This window comes from Chiloscyllium plagiosum, unplaced genomic scaffold (genome assembly GCF_037043375.1).
Source record: "Chiloscyllium plagiosum isolate Xiang-an unplaced genomic scaffold, Cpla_swu_hap1 HiC_scaffold_6, whole genome shotgun sequence".
Classification (NCBI taxonomy): domain Eukaryota; kingdom Metazoa; phylum Chordata; class Chondrichthyes; order Orectolobiformes; family Hemiscylliidae; genus Chiloscyllium; species Chiloscyllium plagiosum.
In genome coordinates, this window is record NW_028270144.1 from 96,764,995 (window position 1) to 96,792,640 (window position 27,646).

The 27,646-nt window shown below is 40.7% G+C and overlaps 1 protein-coding gene across 9 annotated transcripts in view; it reads right to left on the minus strand.

The window, feature by feature from the left end:
* LOC122551067 (E3 ubiquitin-protein ligase TRIM62-like) overlaps window positions 1–27,646 on the minus strand; it is a 256,003-nt gene that overhangs the window by 168,058 nt on the left and 60,299 nt on the right. For 2 of the 9 annotated variants that reach the window (XR_015757458.1, XR_015757459.1), the window contains exon 7: window positions 18,157–18,291. The exons of 6 other annotated variants lie outside the window; for them this stretch is intronic. Coding sequence is in view for 1 of the 3 variants with exons in the window: in XM_087988249.1 (XP_087844375.1) it covers window positions 18,281–18,291 (11 nt within the window). In the remaining 2 variants the exon portion in view is untranslated. Of the gene's footprint in view, window positions 1–13,979; window positions 18,292–27,646 lie in introns of those variants that run through there. One more of the 9 variants, XM_087988249.1, reaches the window with a different exon arrangement.

Here is a 27,646-nt window from a genome sequence, read left to right on the forward strand (position 1 = left end):
CCCATCTGATCAAGGTCCCTCAGTAAACTTTGATTACCTTCCTTGCTTTCAATGATACCTCCTAACTTTGTATCATCCACAAACTTTCTAATCATGCCTTGTACATATAAACCCAGATTGTTGGTTATCATCACTCCTAGGAACTTGATGGTCCCAATTCTCCCAAACCACCGCTCAGTTAATGTCGAAAGGGATGTGTTCTCCTCCTTTCTTTCTAAAGTCAATGCACAGTGTGTGAGAATGATGTGTCTTTGGATGAAGTAACTAAGGGACAGCAGGTAGATAGGTCATGGGGACCATGCTTAGATCCATACAGGAATGGAAACAAGAGCTACTGCAGGAGATTATTTAACTTTAACTGGATAGAATCAGATATATATAGGTCCATCCACTTTGGCAATGGAAGAGATAAATTTGAAGCATGATTAATTCTGCTAAAGCTTTAAAGAGTTCAAGAAAGTATCGGTGCCTATAGATATTCATGAATTCTTTTGAAGGCAATCACTTATCATGAATAATGATATCTTTCTCTGAATGAAGCGAATAGTGAGTTACAATTTGATGCTAAAACTTTAGGATTTCATCAATTAATAAACATTTAATTTATCTTTAACTCCTCCTCATTTCCATGGTACCATAACTTTGCCAATCCTGAAAAATTTGAACTTAGTCAAGGCTTATTTGGTTAATACAGAACTTGAGAATATTGCTTATTATGGCCTATCTCTGGTAATATCCATTCCTTCAGGTATACTACAAAGACCAAGATAAAAAAAAACTTGCTCTAATCTTCCAAGAAAAGGATGACAGTTGAACTCAACAATGGTCTAAGATTGTGTAGTGCCTGCATTGCCACTTTTCAGGTTTGGATCATGACCCTGGATTATTACAGACATACTGAACTTTCAAGTTAGCCAAGTTATTTTGATTTCTTAAAAAAAAGGTTTTACCAGCCAGAGATGGTTGAGAATGCAATGAAGTGGCTGCCTTGTAAAGTTCCTGTGTGAGTTATACACAGACTTGAGAGAAAGCATGGAATGTCCTAGCTGAAGAGAATCACTGAATTTCAAAGAGATACTTTGAAGGAAAAGATACAGTGCAAAAGCTTGAACCAACCTCAGATGGTGAACATAGTATGAGATAACAAAATCAGTCTGTTATCTTTTATTCGCCTCTCATCTCTCATTTGTATGTGCTGCATTTTAATTTTAGTGACGATTTAATAACTAATAAACATAGTCTTTCTTTAACTCAAGAAAAATTAGTTAATTTTTTTCTTTTAAAACATAAATACATTGGATGGGGGAAAGGTATTCATGAGGGAAGGAATAATTTATTGTAAGTTAAAATCACACAGCACCACATTATAGTCCAACAGGTTTAATTGGAAGCACTAGTTTTCTGAGCGCTGCTCCTTCATTAGATGGTTCCAGTTAAACCTGTTGGACTATAACCTGATGTTGTGTGCTTTTTAACTTTATACACCCCAGTCCAACACTGGCATCTCCAAATTTTTGTAAGTTAACCTTGTTGTGATGAACAAGCGGTAGGGGTTAAATGTATTTAGAATGAATAAAGAAGAAGCACAGAATTGCCTGTCGTTGATGCTTTTGCTTTTCCGGGAGCATTGGGACAAGTTACTTATGACAATTTAAAAGGTCTGGTCCTGAGACAGTTGAAAGATATTTAGAATTATGTTGTTGCCCAAAATAACTTTCAAAAAATATGGAAAGGAAAGGAAAGAGAGAGTAAAAGGAAAGAATGAAAGGGGAAAGGGAAATAATGTAAAATATAAGGAGAGAAGAGAGAATTCCAACAAAGCAAGAAGAAAAGAAAATTTAAATTAAATCAACTCAACTAATGGGCAGCAGGTATAGAATCTTCCTGAGTCCCTTGAAGACACCATTTGCTCAGACTTGGGATCTGAGGCAACCCGGTTTTAATTTAATTCCCAAGATTGACGAGACAAAGAGGGAAGTAATTTTAAAAATCATTTTGAAATGATTAGCATGGCAGTTAAAATAACAACGTCAATATTGATCCTGATTGCTGCAGCGTAAAGTTGCTCAAAAATAAAATGAAATTTATTTCCAGCTGCTGGAGGAATTATTGACTGAGAGGTAGCAAGAAAGGCTTCTAGAAGTGAGACTGTGCCTTTTTTGTTTTTGTGTTTTTAAAAACTGCCAACGGAAAAGAGACTGATCCGTTTTACATAGTATTTGAAAGAATAGCTGCGGTTTTGTAAACAAGTAACCTAGAGTTATAAAGCTGTACAGCATGGAATCACACCTCATCGATACCAACCAGAGATCCTAATCTAATCTAGTCTCATTTGCCAGCACCATACCCTTTGGTATCACCCTCTGTGTGAAAACGTTGCCTCTTGGGTTCCTTTTAATTCTTTCCCCTCTCACCTTAAACCTATGTTCTCTAGTTTTGGACACACTATCCTGAGGAAAAGACCTTGGCTATTCACCTTACCCATGCCCCTCATGATTTTATAAACTTCTATAAGCCTCCTCAGCCTCTGACACTCCTGGGAAAATAGCTTGAGCCTATGCAGCCTGACACTGAGGGCAGGCATTCTAGACAACTGTTTAAACAAGCAGTGTTTAAAGTTCAGATTATAGATGATCTGGAAGTGAGGCTATGTACTGATTTAGCTTTCATAAGGTGAAGTTAATTGGTATGTGACAAAGAAAAAATTGCGGGTGAAGTTCAGCAAGCCTGGCAGCATCTGTAGGAAGAAAGCAAAGTTGACCTTTCAAGTCTGGTGATTCTTCATCAGAACTGATTGGTCTATGGACTTGATAGCTTTCTATGACAGAGACCTTTTGCTTGCCAATAGCTGTGTGATTGGTAGCTGGGTGACTAAGCAGCTTGGAGCTGGAAACAAGTTACAAAACAGAGGGATGGAGGAAAAGACACCTGTTTCTGTCAATAATCAATTTTCCTTATTTGATTCTGTATGTGTGTGCGCAGAGAGGGGGGGGAGGAGCGCTTATAAGGGATTAAAGTTTTACTTAATAGTGTTATAAGCAATGATTTATATTTTTTACCTGTAGATATTATCCAATTACTTGAAATAAATAATAATTCTTTGTTAGTACTGAAACCTGGTGAATGCTTTCTATCAACCTTGGTCTGAAATTCACTATACGTGCTTTAAAAAAAACTTGATGAGCTATCCTAGTTGGTCATAACAAGTGCATACTAGTTAAGGTCGGAAACATTCTTCTGCAATTTCACATCCTCAGGAAATGGCCTGATCAGACAAAACTGGAATGTGAAAGAAGTAAGTAACTTATTTTTGACCAGTGAGTTTGGAGCACTTAAAACAGAAGCCATTTACAAAAACCTTAATTTAATAATGTTGCTTGCAAAGTTAAAAAGGTTCAATCTTTTCCAAGGTGCACACATGCAATGAATAAGTTTGGTAAGGTTCAAGTGACCTATCTAGGATACATGCTGAAAATGTGTTGCTGGAAAAACGCAGTAGGGCTCATGCCGAAACATCGATTCTCCTGCTCCTTGGATGCTGCCTGACCTGGTGCGTTTTTCCCGCAACACATTTTCAGCTCTGATCTCCAGCATCTGCAGTCCTCACTTTCTCCTATCTAGGACACATAGTTGGTCAAGGACAAGTAATGCCCAAGACTGCAAACAACATTCTCTCAGTGTTGCTGCTGGGAAGTTCCACACACACCAATGTGTCAAGACAGCTTTTTAAAAGCCAAATGCCATTTCAATAGGTGCGCCTCTGCTTGCAGATCCAAACTTTAACTAAGCCTTTATTGTAGTCATAGAGTCATAGGGATGTATAGCATGGAAACAGACCCTTCGGTCCAACTCATCCATGCTGACTCGATAGCCCAAATTAATCTAGTCCCATTTACCAGCATTTGGCCCATATACCCATTCAGATGCCTTTTAAATGTGGTAGTTGTACCAGCACCCACCACTTCCTCTGGCAGCTCATTCCATACACACAAGCTCCTCTGCATGAAAAAGTTGCCCCTTAGGTCCCTTTTAAATCTTTCCTTTCTCACCTTAAACCTATGCCCTTTAGTTTTGAACTCTGCCACCCTGGGGAAAAGGCCTTGTCTATTCACCCTACCTATGCCCCTCAGGATTTTATAAACCTCTATAAGGTCACCCCTCAACATCCAAAGCTCTACACCAAATAGCACCAGCCTATTCAACCTCTCCCTATACTAAAACCATCAAACACCTGGTAACATCCTTATAAATCTTTTCAAGTTTCACAACATTCTTCCTATAGCAAGGAGACCAGACCTGCACACAGTATTCCAAAAGTGGCCTAATCAATGTCCTGTACAACTGCAACATGACCTTCCAACTCCTATACTCAATTCACTGACCTATAAAGGCAAGCATATCAAACACCTTCTGCACTATCCTGTCTACCTATGACTCCACTTTCAAGGAACTATAACCCGCACTCCAAGGTCTCTTTGTTCAATAACACTCCCCAGAACCTTACCATTAAGTGTATAAGACCTGCCCTGATTTGCCTTTCCAAAATGCAACACCTCACATTTATCTAAATTAAACTACATTTGCCACTCCTGAGCCCATTGGCCCACCTGATCAAAATCCCATTGTACTCTGAGATAACTTTCTTGGCTGTCCACTATACCATCAATTTTGATGTCATCTGCAAACGTACTAACCATACCTCCTATGCTTACATCCAAATCATTTATATAAATGACAAAAAGCTGTGGACCCAGCACCGATCTTTATGGTACACCACTGGTCAGAGGCCACCAGTCTGAAAAGCAACCCTCCACCACCACCCTCTGTCTCCCACTTTTGAGCCAGTTCTGTCTCCAAATGGCTAGTTCTCCCTGTATTGCATGTGATCTAACCTTGCCATCCAGTCTATCATGAGAAACCTGGTTGAATGCCTTACTCAAGTCCATATTGATCACATCCACCACTCTGCCTTTATCAATACTGTTTGATACTTTTGCAAAAAACTCAATCAAGTTAGTGAGATATGATTTCCCACACACAAACCCATGTTGATTTTCCCTAACCAGTCCTTACCTTTCCAAATTCATGTAAATCCTGTCCCTCGGGATCCCCTCCAATAACTTGCCCACCACTGAGGTCAGGCTCACTGGTCTATAGTTCCCAGCTATTCCTTACCACATTTCGTAAATACTGGCATCATGTTAGCCAACCTCCAGTCTTGCAGTACCTAACCTGTGACGATTGATGATACAAATATCTCAGCAAGGGGCCCAGCAATCACTTCCCTAGCTTTCCACAGGTATACCTGATCAGCTCCTGGGTATTTACCACTTTCTTGCATCTTAAGACATCCAGCACCTCCTTCTCTGTAATACGGACATTTTTCAAGATGTCGCTATTTATTTCCCTAAGTCATCAGTCTGACTAGCATTAAGGAAGGGGCTGTCCTTCACTAAGGTGTTAAATCTTTGATAGAAAGACCAATGAGGTACTTATCAAACAAAAAGTGAACATAAATTACAAACACTACTCCACAGTAATGAAAGAAATACTCAGTTTATTACTAGCTGTCAAACATATATGTTGTATCCAGAACTGATATACAGAGATTATAGTTTACACTGACCACAAGTTAAAGACACTCGGTCATTCTGCTGAAGTTTATCTCCAAAGGCACCATCTGTTAATAACCTGCATTATCAGGAAATCAAACGTAATTGAAGGCACCCTGTCGAGAACCCAAAGAGACCAGTTTGAAATGAAAATATAATATTCACCAAAGCTAGGAAAATGAATATATGCATGCAAAGGTATTGCTAGTTTATAGTTAATTCTTTTTTTCATTTTGCAATTAGATCAATCTCATTTCATTTGTCTTGCGAGTTCAGTGTTACAGCAAGGAAATTTATTAGACAGCTCTGGACCTGGAAGGAAGAAGGAAAAGGCAGGAAGGCCTGTCTCTATTTCTCTCTCTTTCTCTTTCTCTGTTTCTAATTACTGGAAGCAAATCACCATAAAAAGCCACAATTGAACAGGAAACTTGACAACTCTTTTCAGCTAATTTGTAGAACTCAGAATCTCCAAACCAATTGTGCAACTGCCAAAATCAAAACCATTGGAATCACTCAATCAAATAGCTGCAACATTTCAACATCTAATCTGCACAGACTGATTTAGAAATAATTTTAACTGTCATTTTTTAACTCATATTATTTCAAATTTTTGTGAATGTGTTGTATTTTATTTTTCATCACATTTTAGTAACCTAAATCACACATCTATAACTCGAGAAAGCTTTGGATAAATTGGCTCCTTGTAAAACAGAAAGCCTTTATTTTAAGTTAGCCTTTCTGCAGTTGACACAGGGAGGTGTTGAGTAAAGAATTTAAGGGTGGTGGGGGCGGGGGGGTGTGGGGGGGGGCGGGGGGGGGGGGGTGAGCTGGTGCAGTTCATTTCTCCCCTGGGATGATAATGAACTGGGGAACCTTACCCTGGGACCGGCCATAACATAGGGCAGCTGATATAAAATCAAAACTCTGGTACTTTCAACATCGGCACGGCATTGTAAATCATCTTAGTTAGATCATTCGCAGAAGATTATAAAATGTACGAGGTTACTTCTCTCAGGTTAAAGAAGTAACAAATCAGGATTATTTGGATTCTTTACACACAACACACCCATGTGAGGAATGGTGGAATGAAAAATGATGGCAGAAATGCAATGATTTTCCAAACGTTAAAGGAATTAATGAATTGTCTATCACTTTCATGTTAGAAATATGCAGCATGATTTCAGTCAAGTAAGAAATTATCACTAGCCTTGCTACAGCCTGTTTTGCTTGACTGATATCACTTCATTGCTGCTGTGTTTGATGGTGAATTTCTCTGCCAATTGTCACAATTTCTCTGCCAATTTAACTGCTACAGTTGACAAGAAGCACTTCAAAAATAATAAAATATTGCACTAATATACCAGACAACGTATCTCTGTATGCCAACTGCTATTGACCCGATAATAATTGAATTATCCGTGTCTCCAATTTTGCTATTAGTTTTACTGGAGAAGAGTTTATTTTCAAAATTTGGTACACTGGAAATATCCTTTCTTAGCAAAATATGCTGAAAAAGGCTTTTTTTTGTTGATGATGCCACATTAGAGAGAGGTGTTGATGCGCTATAGGTAGTGTCTCTGCCAGTGTGTCAGAAGGTCTGGTGTGAAATCCCACCTTCACCACCACAGGACTTGATGGCCAAGGAAGGTCTGTTCATAATGCAGACAAAATAGATTGGCTATCAATAGTGAAGTGCTGGAAACTGGGATTAGAATAGAAGTGGCTGTTGTTGACTGGCACAGGTTTGATGAGCCGAAGGGCCTTTTCCCGTGCTGTGGACCTTAGTGATTGTAATTTACAAGCATATACATCAATAGCAGGTGGTAAGAGTCGGAGAGGATTCCTAGTCAGCCATGTGATGAAAAAATGTTGGAGCTTGTACTGTCACTGTCCATTGCTCCAAATCACAACATACATGTCAAAAAACATATTGCCACTGGAGCTCAGTCTCCATAAGTGATGTGTAACACATCAGTGCCACTATTTTTAAACATACTAGAAAGCAGGTAATACTTTAAATGAGATATATTTCAAACAAGTCTAACAACTCAAGATTGGGCATCTATAAGCCATTGTAGACCATCAACAACAGAAAATCATTCTCACACACACTCGTGGCTCAACATAGCCCCCACTTTACCGTTACCATCAAACCAGTGAATAACATAAGCAGTAAGCGAGAGACAGAGCCAAGTGATTTCACAACCAATAGTTCAGATCCAAGCTCTGCAGTTTTGCCACATCCAGTTGTGAAAGATAGTGGTGGATATTAAACGACTCACTGGACATTAAAAAACAAACATTGCTATTGAATCTGCTTCTACCACTTCATCTGGCAGCATATTCCAGGCACTTATCATTCTCTGTGGAAAAGATATATCTCCTACATCTCCTTTAAACTTTCCTGATTTTACCTTAAACTTATGTCCCTTAGTAATTGATATTTATACCCTCGGAAAAAGACTCCAAACTATCCATTCTATCAAAGTCTCTCATAACTTGTAAGCCTCTATCAGGTTGCTCCTCAGCCTCTGATGTTCAAGTGATAACAAACCCAGTTTTTCCAACAAAAACAGTAATTGCTGGAAAAGCTCAGCAGGGTGGCAGCACCTGCGGAGAGAAATCAGAGTTAACGTTTTGGGTCCAGTGGTCCATCCTTGACCTGAAACATTAACTCTGATTTCTCTCTATAGATGCTGTTAGACCTACTGAGCTTTTCCAGCAATTTCTGTTTTTGTTTCTGATTTACAGCATTGACAGTACTTCCAGTTTTTACCCACTTTTTTCCAATCTCTCTTCATATATAATACCTTCCAAATGAGGCAACATCCTGGTGAACCTTTTCTGTACCTTCCCCAAAGTCTCTTCGTAGTATGGCAACCAGAACTACGTGCAATATTCTAAATGTGGCATGACAGCTGCAACGTTGACTTACAATCTTTATAGCTGAAAATGTGTTGCTGGAAAAGCGCAGCAGGTCAGGCAGCATCCAGGGAACAGGAGAATCGACGTTTCGGGCATAAGCCCTTCTTCAGGAATGAGGAAAGTTTGTCCCGGGCTTATGCCCGAAACGTCGATTCTCCTGTTCCCTGGATGCTGCCTGACCTGCTGCGCTTTTCCAGCAACACATTTTCAGCTCTGATCTCCAGCATCTGCAGACCTCACTTTCTCCTCAAAGATTACAATCTTTATACTCTATGCCCTTACCGATAAAGATAAGCATGCAAATATGCCTTCTTGGCCACCTTATCCACTTGTGTTGCCACTTTCAGAGAACTGTGGACCTGTACACCTATATCCCTCTGTATGTTAATGCTTCTTCTAAGGGTTCTGAGTTTACTGTACACTTCCCTCCTGCATAAAACTTTCCAAAATGCATCATCTCGCATTTGTCTGGATTAAATTCCATCTTGCCATTTCTCCTGCCTATTTATGTCATGTTGAGTCCTCTGGCAATCTTCCTCACTATCCACAGCTCTGCTAACCTTTGTGCTGTCCACAAATGTACTAATCAGATGACCTACATTCTGCTCAAAATAATTTATGTACATTTTAAACAACAGGGGTCCCAGTACTGATCCCTGTGGAATACTGCTGGTCTTAGATCACCAGTCAGAAAATACACCCTTACATGGGAATATATGGGAAGTTAAAATCACCCACTACAACGTCATTTACATTTTTCCATAATTTATCAACATATCTGTTCCTCTCTAATCCAAAATGTTAAGCTGCCAGTCTTGTCCCTGTCACCACCAAGTCTCTGTAATAGCTACAACATCATAATTATATGTACTAATTCAAGCTCTTAAATTTATCTGCCTTACCTGCAGTATTTCCCGCGTTAAAACAAATACACTTCAGATGCCAGTCCAGCCGCATTCAGTAACCACTCCATTTCTGTTCTTCCTCCCAGCCTTATTGACCTTAGTTTCTAACTCCTTCTTGGCCATTTCACGTGCTGACCTACTGCTCTGTTTGATTCCCCCTACCACACTAGCTTAAGCCCTTCTGAGTGACACTACCAAACCTCCATGCCAGGATATTGGTGCCCCTCCAGTTGAGGTGCAATCCGTCCTTCTTGTACAGGACTCACCTGCCTATAGGCATCCACATATCAGAGGCCCTCCCTCCCTTCTACACCAGTGCATGTATTTAACTGCACTATCTTCCTATTCCTAGTTCTCTGGCACATGGCACAGGGATTATCCTTAGTTACAATCCTAGAGGCCCTGCTTTTCAACTTATTACCTAACTCCCTGAACACCTTTTGCAGAAACTCGTCACTCTTCCTGCCTGTGTTGTTCATACAAATGTGTGCAATGACCTCTGGCTGCTCACTCTCCCTTTTGAGAATATCCTGTGCCTGCTCAGAGATATCCTTGACCCTGACACCAAGGAGGCAACACACAATTCTAGAATCTCTTTTGCAGCCACAGAAATGTCTATCTGTACCCCGACCATACAGTTCCCTATTATGACTCATCTATTGTACTTTGACCCTTCCTGCTGAACAATAGATCCAGTTATGGTGCCACCAGTCTGGCAGCCGCTGTCACTGTCCTCTGATAGACAATTCCACTCCAACAGTTTTCAAACGGTATACTTGTGAGTAAGGGGGATAGCCACAGGGCACTTCTGCACTGTCTGCTTGCTCCTTCTAGTAGTCACCCTGAACCTTGGGTGTGAACTTGTCTATAAATCTCCAGTTGATGATGCTTTTCACTCCTACATGCTCCTAACTGTATTTGACTGCCGCTCCAACATATCCATGCAGTCTAACAGGAGCTGCAACTGGACAAACTTCCTGAGGATATAGTCGTCAATTTGCCTCTGATTTTTCATCCTGACTTGGAAATATAGCATCATTATTTCAGTGTTTCTGGGTTAAAATCCAACCTAATGACATTTTGGATCTAACTGAAGCAAACTGACTGCAGCGGTTCAACAAGGCAGTTCACCACCAGCTTCTCAGTTGGGATTGGCAATAAATGCTGGCCCAGTCAGTGATGCCTACATCACAAGAATGCATTAAAAAATGAAAAAAATCAACTTTATTTACAGGCTCATTCAAGCCAATACTTGAGGTGCACAATGAATTGGGGTTGAAGATAATATGTACAAATAAACACAAAAAATCTGAAATACATATCAATCAGAATAAATTTGAATCACTAACGTGACATTTTATTTTCAAAAAGAAGCATTCTTCAAGTCTTTATTCTCATGGCAGAAAAATCAGATTGTACTCTTTAATTAAGGTAATAAGACAAGTGTAATTTTTCAGCTATTTCACCCTGTCTTTGCAATAAGCAAAGGAATGCCAAGCTTGCCTTCAAAGACTGCATACATTTCATTTCATCTTAGAATTTTGTTTGAATAACATGCCTGGTGACAGGGTTATCATACACATGGGGAGGTAGATTTGAAAACCATATATTCTGTTGCATAATATATCTCATGAACACAATCAATCATTCTTGTTTGGTTGGAAGAGGTGTTCTGATTGTAATGATGTTTATATAGACAAATCAAACACCAACAGACTTGTAAATATCAGACACCTCAGCAAGTTGATGAAGAATCATAATCTGTACACCACAGATGGGGCAGACTAACACCCTTTCTGAAATTTAACGATTGGTTGAAGGAACAATTTTCACACGTATTACAGTAGAAATCAAATTTACATATACTGCAATGCTTAGATGAGGAAAATCAATAAATTTCACAACCCTTTGCTAAATAATACCTTTAAGATGCAATATAAAAGTCCTGACATATCCTGTCAAATTAAGTTATACAAATGGTTTGCTTTTCACATTCAGTTGACACATTCAGTCTTTCGCCATATATGAGGTGTTTGGCATTAGTAATGGTGAAATGGTTTGGAGAGGCAGAAGAATGAGAGATTTTTGATGTATAAAGGTAGAATTTATCACAAATGCTAGTTTTACCTATATGTGCACTTTGATTGCTGTTGGGAAGTTTCCTGCTGCTATTGTTGCTTTCCAGAAAATATTTGCCTGTCTAGCTTTCTGCTACAGGAGTGGACATTACCAGCAGCTTCTCACAGAAGGTTTCAATCAGTGAAGTCAATCCCTGGGTGCAGCATAGTATGGGAATCAGCATTAGAGCGGTCAGACCATGACCTGAAAGGTAAGTGGAGGGAAACACATATTTTGTTGAATGCTGTCAGAAATGGAAGACAGAGTGGGAAAAAATGAGTATGGACTGAAAATCTGAGAAGAAAAAGACAGGGGATAGGTCTCAAGATTGGTGGAAAAGTAAAGATCAAGAAAGGCAACTTAGATGAGCAGAGGGAGAATAGGGAATGGGATATTGCGAGATGTGCTTGAAAAATAGAGAGAGACTAGGGAATTAAGCGTTCATAGCTGGGTTCAGAGCATTGGAGACTATGAAATGGGAGTGCTGATGGAAAGGGATATAGGGGAATTTGGGTTTAGCATGGGGCCTAATAGGGTGGAAGACATATTTTTGGAGCAGGAACCTTAGACCAGAAGACCATGAGATATAGGAGCAGAATTAGGCCCATTGAATGTGCTCCACCAGTTGATTGTGGAACCTGAGGAAAAGAAACAATTGAGAATTTAAGACAAAGCACGGGGACATATGGAGACTGAAGAATGGGTCAAATTGGAGTCAGGAAGGAGTTAAAAATATCTTATTTTAAAAGGATGCTCGGGTGGAGAGCAAAAGAGAATGGTAAGTAATTTTTACCTTTGTTTTACATAAAATGAAAATGTAGCTAAATCATCACATTACTATTTATGTAAATAGGAAAAGATTCATCTCTATGCATTATGCAAGCTAAACAGCAGTCATTGCCACTTGCCAAATATCATGCATATAAATGAAGAGCAAAATAATTTACTTACAATCTCTGCATTTCTTCACATGACTTTTTACATTGGCACCCGCATTATTCATTCTCCCCATTTTCCCCTGAGTCCCTATCACCCAACACTCACTTCCCATCTGTCTCTCTGCCCCTTCAAGACTTCAGAATGATTAGATTCTTGATCCAGCACATGTCAAATAGATGAAAAATTATGACTGTCACGACAATATTTTGCGAGTCTCAGTTCTAAATGGCAGCTAATGCATTCAGGTATGCACTTCAAACAGCATGTATTGCAGAAGGACAATGGAAAATGATCAGTAAATTATGCACTGAATTATTGGAATGAAAGGCCTTTAATTCTCTTATTCATACACTCGTTCATGAATCAGTTATACTTTTAGCACGTACTTTTCTTTATCTCTTTGCAGGAAAAGCATCAGATGAAAAACATCTCCTACTGTCAAAATTCAAAACAAAAACAACTCTGTTCACAATTCAAACAAATCAACTAAATTTGGACTGTATGGAGAATTTGGTTTAATTTGATCTTGAATTTTGTACTTCAGCCCTGAGAACAAACTTAATGAGGATACCGATTAAATATACTATTATAGAATGCTGTTTCTTTTATGTTCCAGTGACAATTTGTGAAAGGATTGAGGCTATCTATTATATGTATTTTCAATACTTGGTTGCCCTTGTTAAATAAAGAAGACTTTTCTTGTAGAAGATTGAAAACCTTTCTGCGCATAGTGTGTCAGGTAACTGGCTGAAGGAAGAAGCATTTGAGAGATAATAATACACTTGAGACGAGACATGTGAGATTTTTGCTTCCCGTGGCTTATCTGTTTTGATGTTACTCCCACATTTTTCAGAATTTTGTAATTATAACTGCAAAGTGTGATTTAATAGACAGCTGTAATTCCAATGGGATGAAGAAAGGCTGCACTGTCTATGTTGCAACTAATGTGGGTAAATGTCTGAACACTGGGATTCTTGTATCTCCTGATAGAAACATTACACGTACAAAGCTTCTACTAACATTAAGATGAAAATTGAAACTGGTGGCAGTTTGTAATGAAAGCAGAAAAGAATAGGAGAAAAGGGAATCAATTATCAAGACAGCATCAACTAAATAAAGCACACAAAGTAGCTTAAAAGACCAAAAAGAATTCCTTAGTCCCATTCCTGAGGAAATTGCCTGGCTTAACAACTGATCAGTGTGAGATCACAACCTCACTGCACCGAGAAATACATGCATTTAAAGTTCAGCAATAGACCATTTGGCCCAACTGCTCCATGCCAGTGTCCATGCTCCTTACTAGACTTTGGATTAGTGGTGCTGGAAGAACACAGTTCAGGCAGCATCCAAGGAGCAGCTGCCTGAACTGCTGTGCTCTTCCAGCACCACTAATCCAGAATCTGGTTTCCAGCATCTGCAGTCATTGTTTTTACCTCCTTACTAGACTTTGCCTACTCTACTTTGTCTCAGTTTCCCAGCATTTCATTCTTTTCAAGATATTCCCTGACCAATATTTATTCTACAAACCCCACCACCAGAACAGATTATTTGATCATTTTTCCCATTACACAGATCAGTTTCCCATGACTGTGTATTACAACACATTAGAATGTTTTCCTTGAGTGAGTCACTCCTTGGCTTTGTGGCACTCATTAAAACATACTGATTAAAATTAGTTTAAATGAAAACAATTTCTTCTGTATTGCCCCAATCATAATCAGTCTGAAATCTAAGCACATGTCAATGATGAAGAATTGAATGGATTCAAAATTCATTAGCAGCTTGACTGATTCTCAAGTCTTTGGGCAGCAGGAGTAGGTTTGAAGCTTAAATGCCGACCAGAGCTATAATAATGATTAAGAATGATTTGAACAATTAGATTAATGGATGCATTTTTAAAATTTGCTTTGCATTTCATTCAGTCCTGTTGTACTAAAGACTTTTCTAACTCCAAAGCTTCTGGAAAATGGCAATTGCAATGTTGTACAAATATTGTCTCTTTCAAACAGTTTCTTTCACACACAGGCAATGTTTAATGTTTTTTTTATTAACAAAATATATAAGATCTTTACTTAATCATATCAAGCTGGAAATAACTAATTTATGTTTGCACCTTGTTTCACATTAACAAGCATTTTGGATTTACTTAACAAACGGTCAAATGTTATATGCAATTATAAATTAAAACACTTGTTCATACTTCATTTCTCATGTTGTTTTGCAAGCTATGTAGTTTTGCCATGTGTGAATAAATCATTGTGAGACATGAAAGCCTGAATCTGTAATGGATTTCTGTAATTATCACTTCACTGCTGGAAGCATTCATTCATTCGTGAAGTTCAGTGTGCATTATTGTGTAATCTTTTTAACTGGTGCGCAGCAGGAATGGGGGAGACAGCTGTATATTAAGCAAAATGGAGACAGTGTCTTCATTTCCTGTTTATGCAATGCACAGACAAAGCTAGTTGATGATTTAGGTGGACAAAAAATATTTATAGGGAATGGTCAAAATTTATTTCAAAGTGAATTCTCAGTGGACTTTACTATAGGGTAAAAGTGTTTTTTAAATACGTGGTTCAAATTAAATATTCCTGTCTTAAACAATCTTTTGAGTACTGCTAAAAAAGACACATTTTGTTAACACTTTTCATCCTATATTCCTCAGAACAATTTGCAAGAATATCAATTTAAGGGAGCAAATGTTTCTAATGAATAGACAGAAAGATCATTTACATGCACTATGTCTTCTTATCTCAACATTTGTTAGTTTATTGCCTTGAAACAGTGAAAGTCAACCTGCCTGGTTTAAAATTTAAACAATGTTTGGCAGTTCATTGTCAGTTATACAAAGATACAACTAAGGAATACAAGTAGGCCATTTTAAACTTTGAACCAGTGTTTTTATTCAATACAATCGAGGTTGGATCTGATTGTAACCATAACATTCCTGCCTACCACTGATAACCTTCACCCCATTGCTTATCAAGAATCTATCCATCTCTTCCTAAAAGAAAGTTCCAAAGATTAACAACTTTGTGAGAGAAAAAAATCAACTCCTTTCTATTTAAATGGATGATCCATGATATTAAAGCAGTGATATCCTACTTTTAGATTCTCCCATTACAGCAAAAATCCCCTCTACATCTACCCTGTCAAGACTTCACAGGATGTTATACATTGCAATCAAGTCACCTTTTACTCTCCTAACATTCAGCAGATAGAAGCCTAGCTTGTACAACCTTCCTTCATTTGACAATCCTCCCATTCCAGGTATTGATCTGGTAAACACTTTCTGAACTGCAATGTATTTACATCCTTCCTTAAATAAGATTGCCAATATTACACAAATATTATAGTCATTAACTGGTATATTCTCCACGGCAGCACCTTAACCAATCAGAATCCATTTGCCAACCAATCAGCACTCTCCTCTCACACAGTATTTTGGTGTTCCATTAAATAGATACTCTTAGTGGGTGGCACAGTGGTCAGCACTGCTGCCTCACAGCGCCAGAGACCCGGGTTCAATTCCCGCCTCAGGCGACTGACTGTGTGGAATTTGCAATTCTCCCCGTGTCTGCGTAGGTTTACTCCGGGTGCTCCGGTTTCCTCTCACAGTCCAAAGATGTGCAGGTCAGGTGAATTGGCCATGCTAAATTGCCCATAGTGTTAGGTAAGGGGTAAATGTATGCGTAGGTTGCGCTTCGGCAGGGCGGTGTGGACTTGTTGGGCCGAAGGGCCTGTTTCCACACTGTAAGTAATCTAATCTAATCCAATCTAATCAAACAGTCCTGATTAGAAGATGAAAAGCTTCAACAAATATGTCTTCTTTCAGCAATATTCTTGTTTACGGCAACAGCATCATCATGTAAACAATCATTACACAAAAGAAACAATATGAGATAAATTCTGGCTTTATTCATTACTTTTAGATTTTTTCTATGATTCAGACAAAGTTTAGAATGAACTTGAAACTATAGTTAATTAAACCTCACAAGTTAAAATTAATAATTGCAAAACAATAAATAAAAATGCCTAAAGCAATGAAAAAGCATAACATTGCATTTAATAGAAATCTGGAAAGTTCTGATTGGGGTCATTACCCTGAAATACTGACTAGAATTTAATAATAATGACAACAGGTTTATACGCTGGCTAGGAGAGTCAGTGGCACCCCAGTTCATGGTGATTTCCAGGAGTCTAGGAGATTAAGTTCCAATTAGTCTTTCTGCTGGCTGACATCAGGGTTACCGTTTTTTTTCCTCTCCAAATTTTCACCTGAAGAACAAGTATACTGCTCGTGATTGGTGGTCACTGGCAGTACAGAAAGAGACAGAGGAAGAAGTTCATAGCTGGAGATTGCAGGTGAGTGAAACAGGATGATCAGGGTCAGTATGGAAGGCCCCAGCAAGGGGAGAGAGGGAAAGTGAGGTATTGTCTCTTTTTTGCTCTTCTTCTCTACACAGTTCTCTCTGTTGCGTATAAGATGCTTAAAAGGTGTGACTCACTAGCAGGCTTCACCCCTGCACACTTGTTCATTGCTGGTTGAATACCAGCTGAGGCAGAATGATATCTTTAAATACCTATTGGTCTTGATTGGGAGGTCACAGGCTCTCCATCCTGTGCTTTCCTGACCCAATATTCTGCCTTTACACCTTTCAGACTATCCCAGGGGAGTATTAAGTTGCACCTCATAACTTTCTCTCCATGGATGTTGCCTGGCCTTCTAAGTATTTCTGACAATAACGGAACTAGACAAGCACCCAATTTAAAAAAGAGATTGAATCCTCCCCTCAGATGTCTTCACATACTCATATTTGTCAGTTGTTCATTTTCCAATGATAAAGGAAATAGAACCGTTGGCCTGAGGCTCCCAAATATTTTTTTCTGTTGACTCAGAGAGCTGTTAATCAGTTTCCTTTTCCAGAGTATGCAACAATCTATCACAAGATCCAGCTTTGTATTTCACAAGCATTCAGGATTGCTGCACACCAAACAAAAGATACAGTGGCAGCTGTCTGGTTTTGCACAGAACAAAATAGTACCGGTAACCCAACCATTGGAGTTGATGATGTGTTCCCCATGGCATACAGAAACATTAAATTGTAACAACTATATGACTTCAAGCTTGAGGTAATTACAGAAACAATCCAAACAATTGAGACAATTGATGGCAAGAACTGGGCTATTAATAAGGCAGATCAATCCACTATGGTATTTCCAGCCACAAATGTGAATGTGAATTCACTTCGCATCATCGATGCAAGACTAATTGTGTTTTACTAAAATGATATACAGCCAAATATGCGTGGGCCACAATCTTAATATTGGTGCTGGTATTGTGCCTAGTGGTACTCTGCCATGAGAAATTTTGGAAGGATATCTCAATATCATGGAGGAAGCATACACAAACTCAATTTTGTGAGTATTTTTGATGCTCACTTATCCTTGGCAACGAGAAAGACTTGTGCCCATCAATCTGTTGTTAATACTATTATTATTATTACTTTTGTTTTCCTCTACTTCTTACTGTTAATTTTATTTCTACATTCACAAATCTTCTCAGCTGGAAGGTTGACAACATTTTCTTGTTCTCTAATAGCTCAACCGCTTTGAGTATAAGTGAGGCACAGGCTGATCGACCTGCCATTACTTACTCACAGCTCGCAATGACGCTTGTAGTTATCCTGACAGAGCTGAAAATGTGTTGCTGGAAAAGCGCAGCAGGTCAGGCAGCATCCAAGGAGCAGGAGAATCGACATTTTGGGCATGAGCCCTTCTTCAGGAATATCCTGACAGAATCAAGAATTCATCAGTGGATTGCACAGCAGAGGTAATCTGAATAAACTAGTATACTACTATCACTATGCACTGACTTGGTAGGGTTTGTAGGTCTTAATGTCAGGCCTCACATCATACCAAACATTCATATGTTTCATATTACCCTCATACTGACACACCAACCTTAACAGCCACGTCATTCAAAGAGGTTACATGACAGTCCATGAAATAATTCCAAATCTCTTGTAGGACGACGTGATACAGGGCCACAGGAACTAAGCAGAGGCTGACAGCCCTATCCGCATCTCCTAACACAATGGAAAAGAGCTGTTAGCCATTGCTGAGATGTCCATGACTAAGCCATGGCAAATGGTAAGTGTATAACCAGGGAAGGTATCATCTAAAGTAATCCTCTTTCTCACATTCCACTATTGCCACATCCCACAATCTCTTATGCCTTAAAAGTTGCAAGTGGTATAATGTGTACATCTTATGCTCCCTCCCACCATCTTTGCATTAGAACTTTACCCAGATACCATTTTCTTTTAAACACTGAAGAGGTCCAACTGGCCATGTAGTAAAGGAACACCAAGAAGAGATTGGTGATGAGGACACAGCACTGTTTGATTTCACACTCATCCATTAGCTCAAGTATTGAAACAGCATACAACTCAAAGATTAGTTTTGAAGTGGGAGTTTTGCATGATGGGACACCGAGCAGAAGAGGGCTATTCCCAGTGCAAGACACAAGAGTAATGTCATGCCAGCTCATTGGGGGGCCCTCATGGGTTCTGAAGTAGAGAACTCTGCAGTTGAGTACTGAGATTGGAACCCTGTACAAGAATATTAATGGCTAGGCACAACACAATGCTTGGTGTGTTAAAAAATTTTCAGAAAGCTAATGCAAATACTACAGTTGCTTGAAAGCTGAAATAAGAACAAAAATAATTAGAAATACTCAACAGGTCAGGCAGCAACTATAGAAAATAAAGATTGTTGCCACTTGTGTGAGATGGCTTACCCTATATCCAAGCATTCCAGGCCAAGAGCTATTCAAGTTCCCTCTCCAAGGGTTTAATTGTATTAGTGCTGCACATGTGTATAAGCGTGCCACAATGGAATCATCAGCCATGCTGTCAGTCTTTGAACAAAACACAAAGAACAAAGGCAATATAGCACAGGAACAGGCCCTTCAGTCCTCAAAGCCTGTGCGAAAGCAATTTGCCCTTCCATATTAAAACTGTGATCACTTACAAGATCTATATCTCTCTATTCCCTTCCTATTCATGTATTCGTCCAGGTGCTTCTTGAATGCTGCTGTTGTGTCTGCTTCGACCACCTCCTCTGGCAGCGAGTTCCAGGTACTCACCACCCTTTGTGTGAAAATCTTACCTTGCACATCTTTTTTAAATGTTTCCCCCACATATTGAATCTGTATCCTCTCATAATTGACCCGTAGTAATTGACGCTTAAAAATGTGTTGCTGGAAAAGCGCAGCAGGTCAGGCAGCATCAAAGGAACAGGAGAATCGACGTTTCGGGCATAAGCCCTTCTTCAGGGCATAGTAATTGACCCCTCCACTCTCATAATTTCCACTCTATCCATGTCATTCACAATCTTATAAACATCTATCAGGTTGCCCCTCATCCTCCTGCATTCCAGTGAAAACAAACACAGTCCATCCAATCTTTCTTCATAGCTAAAATCCCCCATTCCAGGCATTATCCTGGTAAACCTTTTCTTTACCCTCTCCAAAGAATTCACTTCCTTCTGATAGTGCAATGTAGCAAAAAACACAAGTAGGATAGCAAACTGGCGCAGAATAGAAGCATCATAAATACTGTTGGGGTTAGAGGATTGAGCTACATGATTTGCTGTCTGTGGCCCCACATTGGCTGAACACTAAGAAAATGGAAAACGTTTTGGTTCTGGTATAGCCAAGAATTAACACCCTGCACCTGCAAAAGAACATGCATGTAGTCAAGGAAAAAGTTCTGACGAAGGGTCATCTAGACTCAAATGCTATCTGATCCATTGTCATTTCCAGTATTTGTTATTTTCTGTGCATGTAGTCAATACCATCTTACACAATGGGGAAGCCAGCAGTCCATTTGAAGCTGCATACTCACTCTGTCTGTCTGTCTCAAGCAAGAGAGATTGGAATGTAATTAGTGCTCAGTGAACAGAACCTCTCTTAACTAAACAATAACAAACAAACAATAAGTCAGAGCAAATATCTCCAGCTCTGGCTGCAAGGATCTAGATGTGCAAAAGCTTATCACCACAGTTACCTTCATAACCATTTGCAATGCCATCCTTGACCTTCTCTGAGGTTACAGTTGTAGCTGTAGCAGTTGAGATTTTAACATGGATGTCCTTACTAAAGTGTTTTACTCTCCCAGGTTCAGGTATGAAAATGGCTCCTGAAAACACCTCAAATGGTTGTAGTCTCCAGCTGTGAGCTTTCCTCATTCTTCCCCTTCTCACAGCTTATCCTTCTTGGCATGGGTCTCTGTTTATTTTTCAAATCATGTAGTCCTGTATTCCAAAGTGAATCACTACTCATGCACTTTTCCTTTCTATTTGTGAAATGCCAGTCTTTGTCTTGTGTCAATGTTTTTGCTTCCAGTCAGAACTGACCTTATTTTGCTATTAACATTTCATCTGGACCAATGCTTTGTTCCTTGATTACAAGCATTGCTGCTCCCTTTGCCTCCTGTTCCTTGACATAATCCCTCCTACTCTCCAGCTTACCCCTGACATTTTCTTTTTGTTCCATCTGAACTGTATCCTTTCTTTTAACCGTCAAACCTATCACATTTTTATTTTCTTCAAAGTTAAAAATCACACAACACCAGGTTATAGTCCAACAGGTTTAATTGGAAGCACACTAGCTTTCGGAGCGACGCTCCTTCATCAGGTGATTGTCACAGGACAGTGCAGGAGAAAGTGAGGTCTGCAGATGCTGGAGATCAAAGTTGAAACTTTATTGCTGGAACAGCACAGCAGGTCAGGCAGCATCCAGGGAACAGGAGATTCGACGTTTCGGGCACAGGCCCTTCTTCAGGAATGAGCAGAGAGTGTTCAGCAGGAGAAGATAAAAGGTAGGGAGGAGGGACTTGGAGGAGGGGAGTTGGAAATGTGATATGTGGAAAGAGGTCAAGGTGAGGGTGATAGGTCGGAGTAGGATGGAGGCGGAGAGGTCAAGAAAAAGACTGCAGGTCAGGAAGGCGGTGCCGGGCTGGAGGGATCCGGCTGAGACAAGGTGGGGGGAGGGGGGATGAAGAAACTGGTGAAGTCCAAGTTCATCCCCTGCGGTTGGAGGGTTCCCAGTCGGAAGATAAGACGCTCCTCCTCCGACCGTCGGGTTGTTGTGGTTTGGCGGTGGATGAGTCCAATGACCTGCATATCCTCGGTGGAGTGGGAGGGGGAGTTGAAATGCTGTGCCACAGGTTGGTTGGGTTGGTTCGTCCGGGTGGCCCAGAGGTGCTCTCTGAATCGCTCCGCAAGTAGGCGGCCTGTCTCCCCAATATAGAGGAGGCCACACCGGCTGCAGCGGATGCAGTAGATGATGTGGGTGGAGGTGCAGGTGAATCTGTGGCGGATATGGAAGTTTCCCTTGGGGCCTTGGAGAGAAGTGAGGGGGGAGGTGTGGGCGCAAGTGTTGCACCTCCTGCGGTTGCAAGGGAAGGTGCCGGGAGTGGAGGTTGGGTCGGTGGGGGGTGTGGATCTGACAAGGGAGTCGCGGAGGGAGTGGTCTCTACGGAAAGCTGATAGGGGAGGGGAGGGAAATATATCCTTGGTGCTGGGGTCTGTTTGGAGGTGGCGGAAGTGACGGCGGATGATGCGCTGTACATGGAGATTGGTGGGGTGGTAGGTGAGGACCAGTGGGGTTCTGTCCTGGTGGCGGTTGGAGGGGCGGGGCTCAAGGGCGGAGGAGCGGGAAGTGGAGGAGATGCGGTGGAGGGCACCGTCGACCACGTCGGGGGGGAAATTGCGGTCCTTGAAGAAGGAGGCCATCTGTGTTGTACGTATTTTGAACTGGTCCTCCTGGGAGCAGATGCGGCGGAGACGAAGGAATTGGGAGAATGGGATGGCGTTTTTACAGGGGGCAGGATGGGAGGAGGTGTAGTCCAGGTAGCTGTGGGAGTCGGTTGGTTTGTAGTAGATGTCCGTGTTGATTTGGTCGCCTGAGATAGAAACAGAAAGGTCTAGGAAGGGGAGGGAGGAGTCCGAGACTGTCCAGGTGAATTTGAGGTCGGGGTGGAAGGTGTTAGTGTAGTGGATGAACTGTTCAACCTCCTCGTGGGAGCACGAGGTAGCGCCGATACAGTCATCAATGTAGCGAAGAAAAAGATGGGGGGTGGGGCCAGTGTAGTTGCGGAAGATGGATTGTTCCACATACCCTACGAAGAGGCAGGCATAGCTGGGGCCCATGCGGGTGCCCATGGCTACTCCTTTTGTTTGGAGAAAGTGGGAGGATTGGAAAGAAAAGTTGTTCAGGGTGAGGACCAGTTCGGACAATCACCTGATGAAGGAGCGTCGCTCCGAAAGCTCGTGTGCTTCCAATTAAACCTGTTGGACTATAACCTGGTGTTGTGTGATTTTTAACTTTGTACACCCCAGTCCAACACCGGCATCTCCAAATTATTTTCTTCAGCTCTGTTTCTCTCCACATAGATGTTGCCAGACCAACTAAGCTTTTTTGTCCCCTCGGCATTCTCTGTCTTTATTTATCAAAGTAACTAATACTTGCAGAAGCTTTGAAATCAACAAATCATCCTTTAGCATTTGCCTTACCACTCTGAAGAATTCTGCAACGTGAAACAACATTAAAAAGCACATGCATGAATCACAAGGAAAAATCAACTTGCAACTTATTTGTTAAGAAGCGGATAATCACTTAAAATAGCACTGGTGGGGTTCTTCCTTCTGTTGAGTGTGTTAAACCATGTGTGATAAGAGAGGATGCTTGCTGGGAGCAATGATCTCCAGAATGGCTCCACCGATATCATATCAGAACTGCATACAGATTAATGTCATAATCTGCCTATACTGCATAATTCCTGTATACAATGCACATTTCAATTTTTTGCACCAGCATGACGTCGAGCGCAATTCAGTCAAAACCTCGTTTAAGTGTGCAAGTAATCTGGATGTCATTTCAGATTATGAAGGGCACTCATAGACAAAAACTGGGATGAATCAGCCTAATATTTGTCCCTCCATCATTTAATGTAAAAGTTTCACACTGACAATGCTAGGTAAACAATTCCAAGTTTGTGACCCATCAACAGTGAAAGGAACACTAAAGTGCTCCAACTCAGTTTTTCAGAGTGGAGTTTGAGGTGATGGTATTCCCGTGGTCTAACCGCTCTTCTCAGGCCTCCAACATGATCTGAAAATAGGTTTATTGGATTAACAGCAGGCTACAGGAATAATTTGAACCCCCCCCCACCATAATACCAAAAGTTAAAGAAATCTTCAGGCTGTTTCTTGAGCAGCTCTTGATTGAAATCATTGGAACAATGTCAGCCTGCTGCATCTCATAGGATATGAGTTCACTGATAGAGGCTGTTAACCTGGCCCAATCAGGGAGTCCTACCTGACAGATGCAAACAGGAGTGTCTGGGATTCTATTTACTCAAACAGCTGGCTCTGAGCTAGCTGAGTCAGTATGTGTAATTAAAGGGTGACTTAGTGACACGATACTGGCCTTCATAGAGTTAGTTCAAATATCTCTTTAAAGCCCATTGGTTTGGTCATTCAATGTTGGTATGAACAATCATTGCATTAGCAATGCACATCTTGTGCATTTGAACATCAAAATTGCAATCGGTATCCTGTATATGCCATTGGATTCCATTTCATATAAGTGGCTTCTTGCCTAAAGCAGACAGAAAGTCTAGAAGCACGCCTCTTGAGTTATCGAAGATAACAGCAGTTGGATGCAAGCATAGCTAGGTGGTGGGTGTGCCAGTGTAACTCCCATTTCAATGCTATCAATTTACATTAGATAGAGATATTTAAACTAAGACTGATGAATTGGTCATTACAGCATTGCTGTTTTGGTCTACAACAACTGCCTTTCAATAGCAGCTCTTCGTGTGAAATGTTTTGGAAGATCTTGAGTTTATGATAAGAAATATACAAATAAAAAATCCTGTTTTATCAGGTATTACTCCTAATATCAAATTAATTAGTGACTTAGTGCTTGCACAATAATGCACTACATCTGTTCAATAACTCCTTATGAAAGCAAGTCTACAGTAATTACAAAAAGTAACCAGAATTAACAGCTAAATAACCATTCCACTATGAACACACACCAGATGTTAACATGACAAACAGGCCGAGTCCACTGCATTTCAAAACAGATGTTCTAATATGAAGTCATTATATTGTGCATGTTTTAATTGGTGGCGTCTGTTGCACATATAATTGCTTTCCTCTGAACATTATTTTTTTCCCAACACCATCGCTCCCACCTGAAGGCATTTCTTTCTTGCTGCTGTATAATTCTATATCTTTCTTACTTCCTTTTGGTAACTAGTCATTATCCATATGTGAACCTTCACATTAAATGGCAGCAGATAATGCATTCCCAATAGGTATCACAGCAAAACCCAATCTTATTCTCACCCAGTGTTATTTCAAGCAGACTTCAGGCAGGGGTTGCTAGGTTACAATCAGGACTAGAAATTTTTAACACGACCTATATAAACCAGGTGCATTCAGTTGTGATATCAATGTGCAAACTAACAAGAGTTCAACAATTAACTCAAGCTGGAGGAACTTCTGAAGAAAATCCAGACTGGACTCAAAACGTTAACTCTGTTTCTTTCTCCACAGATGCTGCCAAAACTGTTGAGTTTCTCCAAGACTTTCTGTTTTTTGTTTCAGATTTCCAGCATCCACAATATTTAGCTTTTATATTAACCTGGAACTTTCCCAAGCTATTCATTAAATGAAATCACAAAGTCAGTAGGACATCAGTGTCACTGTACATCTGTTTATGAGGTTTTCCTTTTGAAGCTTAAGGATTGTACAGGATTGCATAACTCTGTTCATGATGAATCAGGACTCATAATTCTGAAGAAGTGTCACTGAACTTGACATTTTAGCTCTGCTTTCTCTCCACAGATGCTGCCAGACATGCTGAGTTTCTCCAGCAATTTCTGTTTTTGTTAAGTTTAATATTATTTGAATTTTTTTTCAAAGTTCATCTTCAATGATGATTTATCATAATTAGTCAGCTGTTGGATCAATAGATAGGTCATCCTTTGGTGTGGAGAGAAGGACTGTCCAGTGAACCAAAAGCCAGTTTTAAACATTCCAAGGATTTATGCTGGAATATGTCAGCAAAGTGTGGAGATCTAATCTGTGATGTTTCCAGGAGAGAAATTGCTTGTTGCCCTTAATGCCAGAGCTTACACACTGAATACTTGGATGAAGTACCAGAGGGCAAGAGGCAGTAATTATGCCACATCTCAGCATAGAATCAATACCTCATAGGAAGATTGGGAGGAGTGAAAATTAGAATGGAGCTAGGATAGGCAAGGATCATAGTTTATCATATTGATGATCAAGCTATGGGGCAAGGTTCAATGACCTGGAAATGTGTATTCAAAAAATTAGCACATCAACACTTAACAAGTTCCCATAATATTCCTCTATGTTATTTTTCAGGATATGTAAAATCATATTTATGTAGCCCATCGTTTTCATACAACACTTTGGCGCAAAAATCAAGCACTAGTTTCACTGCCCTCTTAGCCCCTTTTCAAATATTTGCCCTTTTAGAAGCAGGCTACCATTGTATAGCTGACAGAGGAACATCATACAAATATGTTAAGCTTTTTGTGATACTATCATAAACAATGTGTTCTAAGTTGCTACAATCCCTAGCAGCACAGCAGCTCAGTTGTTAGCACTGCTACCTCCCAGTGCCAAGAACCTGGATTCAATTCCAGCTTGTTTTTCCTGACAGTTGCCATCCCTAAAGGAGTGCTTGGTGGCTTTCCAGAATTATTTGAAGTTGTTCACATCTATAGGAAATAGTTTGGCAAGTACTAAAGTATGTGTTACTCAAGCTTTCTGCACAAATCTATTGCTCTCAATCGTAATTCCTCTCAGAATGAAGCACATTTCAAAGAATGATAGTGGTAGCACAGAAAGAGGCAGTTTATTAGAAGGGAAAGGAGGAGGAGGATAGGTCTGAGCAGGAAATCATATGCACACAGTGATGATTAATTTTCTTTCCTGACAGATTTAATTGAAATCTACTACCTTCTGCAGGTACACCTATACATCAGAGCAGGGTAAGAACCATATTGGGAATGGTTGTAAATGTAACCATGACAATGAAGTTGATGCTTCTGGATGTTTCCAAGTTGAAGCTGGAGGATTCTACATCACCTAACAGTTTACCATCCATTATTATGTCAAGAAGGTCATTGATGTCCAATATTCAAAGATAGCTGAGCATTTTTCATTCTCTGTTGCCACTCAGCAGCAAGCAGAGGGAGCATATAGCTTTACGGCAATTTTGGGATTCCTTGAGATGCAAGGTGCCATTGACTACAAGCATATAGCATTGCTGGCAGTGCAGGTACCTCCTCCTACCGTCCCCTTGACCATGACCCCACCCCCCACCACCAAACCATCATCTCCCAGACCGTCCATAACCTCATCACCTCAGGGGACCTCCCATCCACCGCCTCCAACCTCATAGTCCCACAACCCCGCACCGCCCGTTTCTACCTCCTGCCCAAAATCCACAAACCTGACTGCCCCGGACGACCCATCGTCTCAGCCTGCTCCTGCCCAACCGAACTCATCTCGGCATACCTCGACACGGTCCTGTCCCCATTAGTCCAAGAACTCCCCACCTACGTTCGTGACACCACCCACGCCCTCCACCTCCTCCAGGATTTCCGCTTCCCCGGTCCCCAACGCCTCATCTTCACCATGGACATCCAGTCCCTGTACACCTCCATCCCCCATCACGAAGGACTCAAAGCACTCCGCTTCTTCCTTTCCCGCCGTACCACCCAGTACCCTTCCACCGACACCCTCCTTCGACTGACCGAACTGGTCCTCACCCTGAACAACTTTTCTTTCCAATCCTCCCACTTTCTCCAAACAAAAGGAGTAGCCATGGGCACCCGCATGGGCCCCAGCTATGCCTGCCTCTTCGTAGGGTATGTGGAACAATCCATCTTCCGCAACTACACTGGCCCCACCCCCCATCTTTTTCTTCGCTACATTGATGACTGTATCGGCGCTACCTCGTGCTCCCACGAGGAGGTTGAACAGTTCATCCACTACACTAACACCTTCCACCCCGACCTCAAATTCACCTGG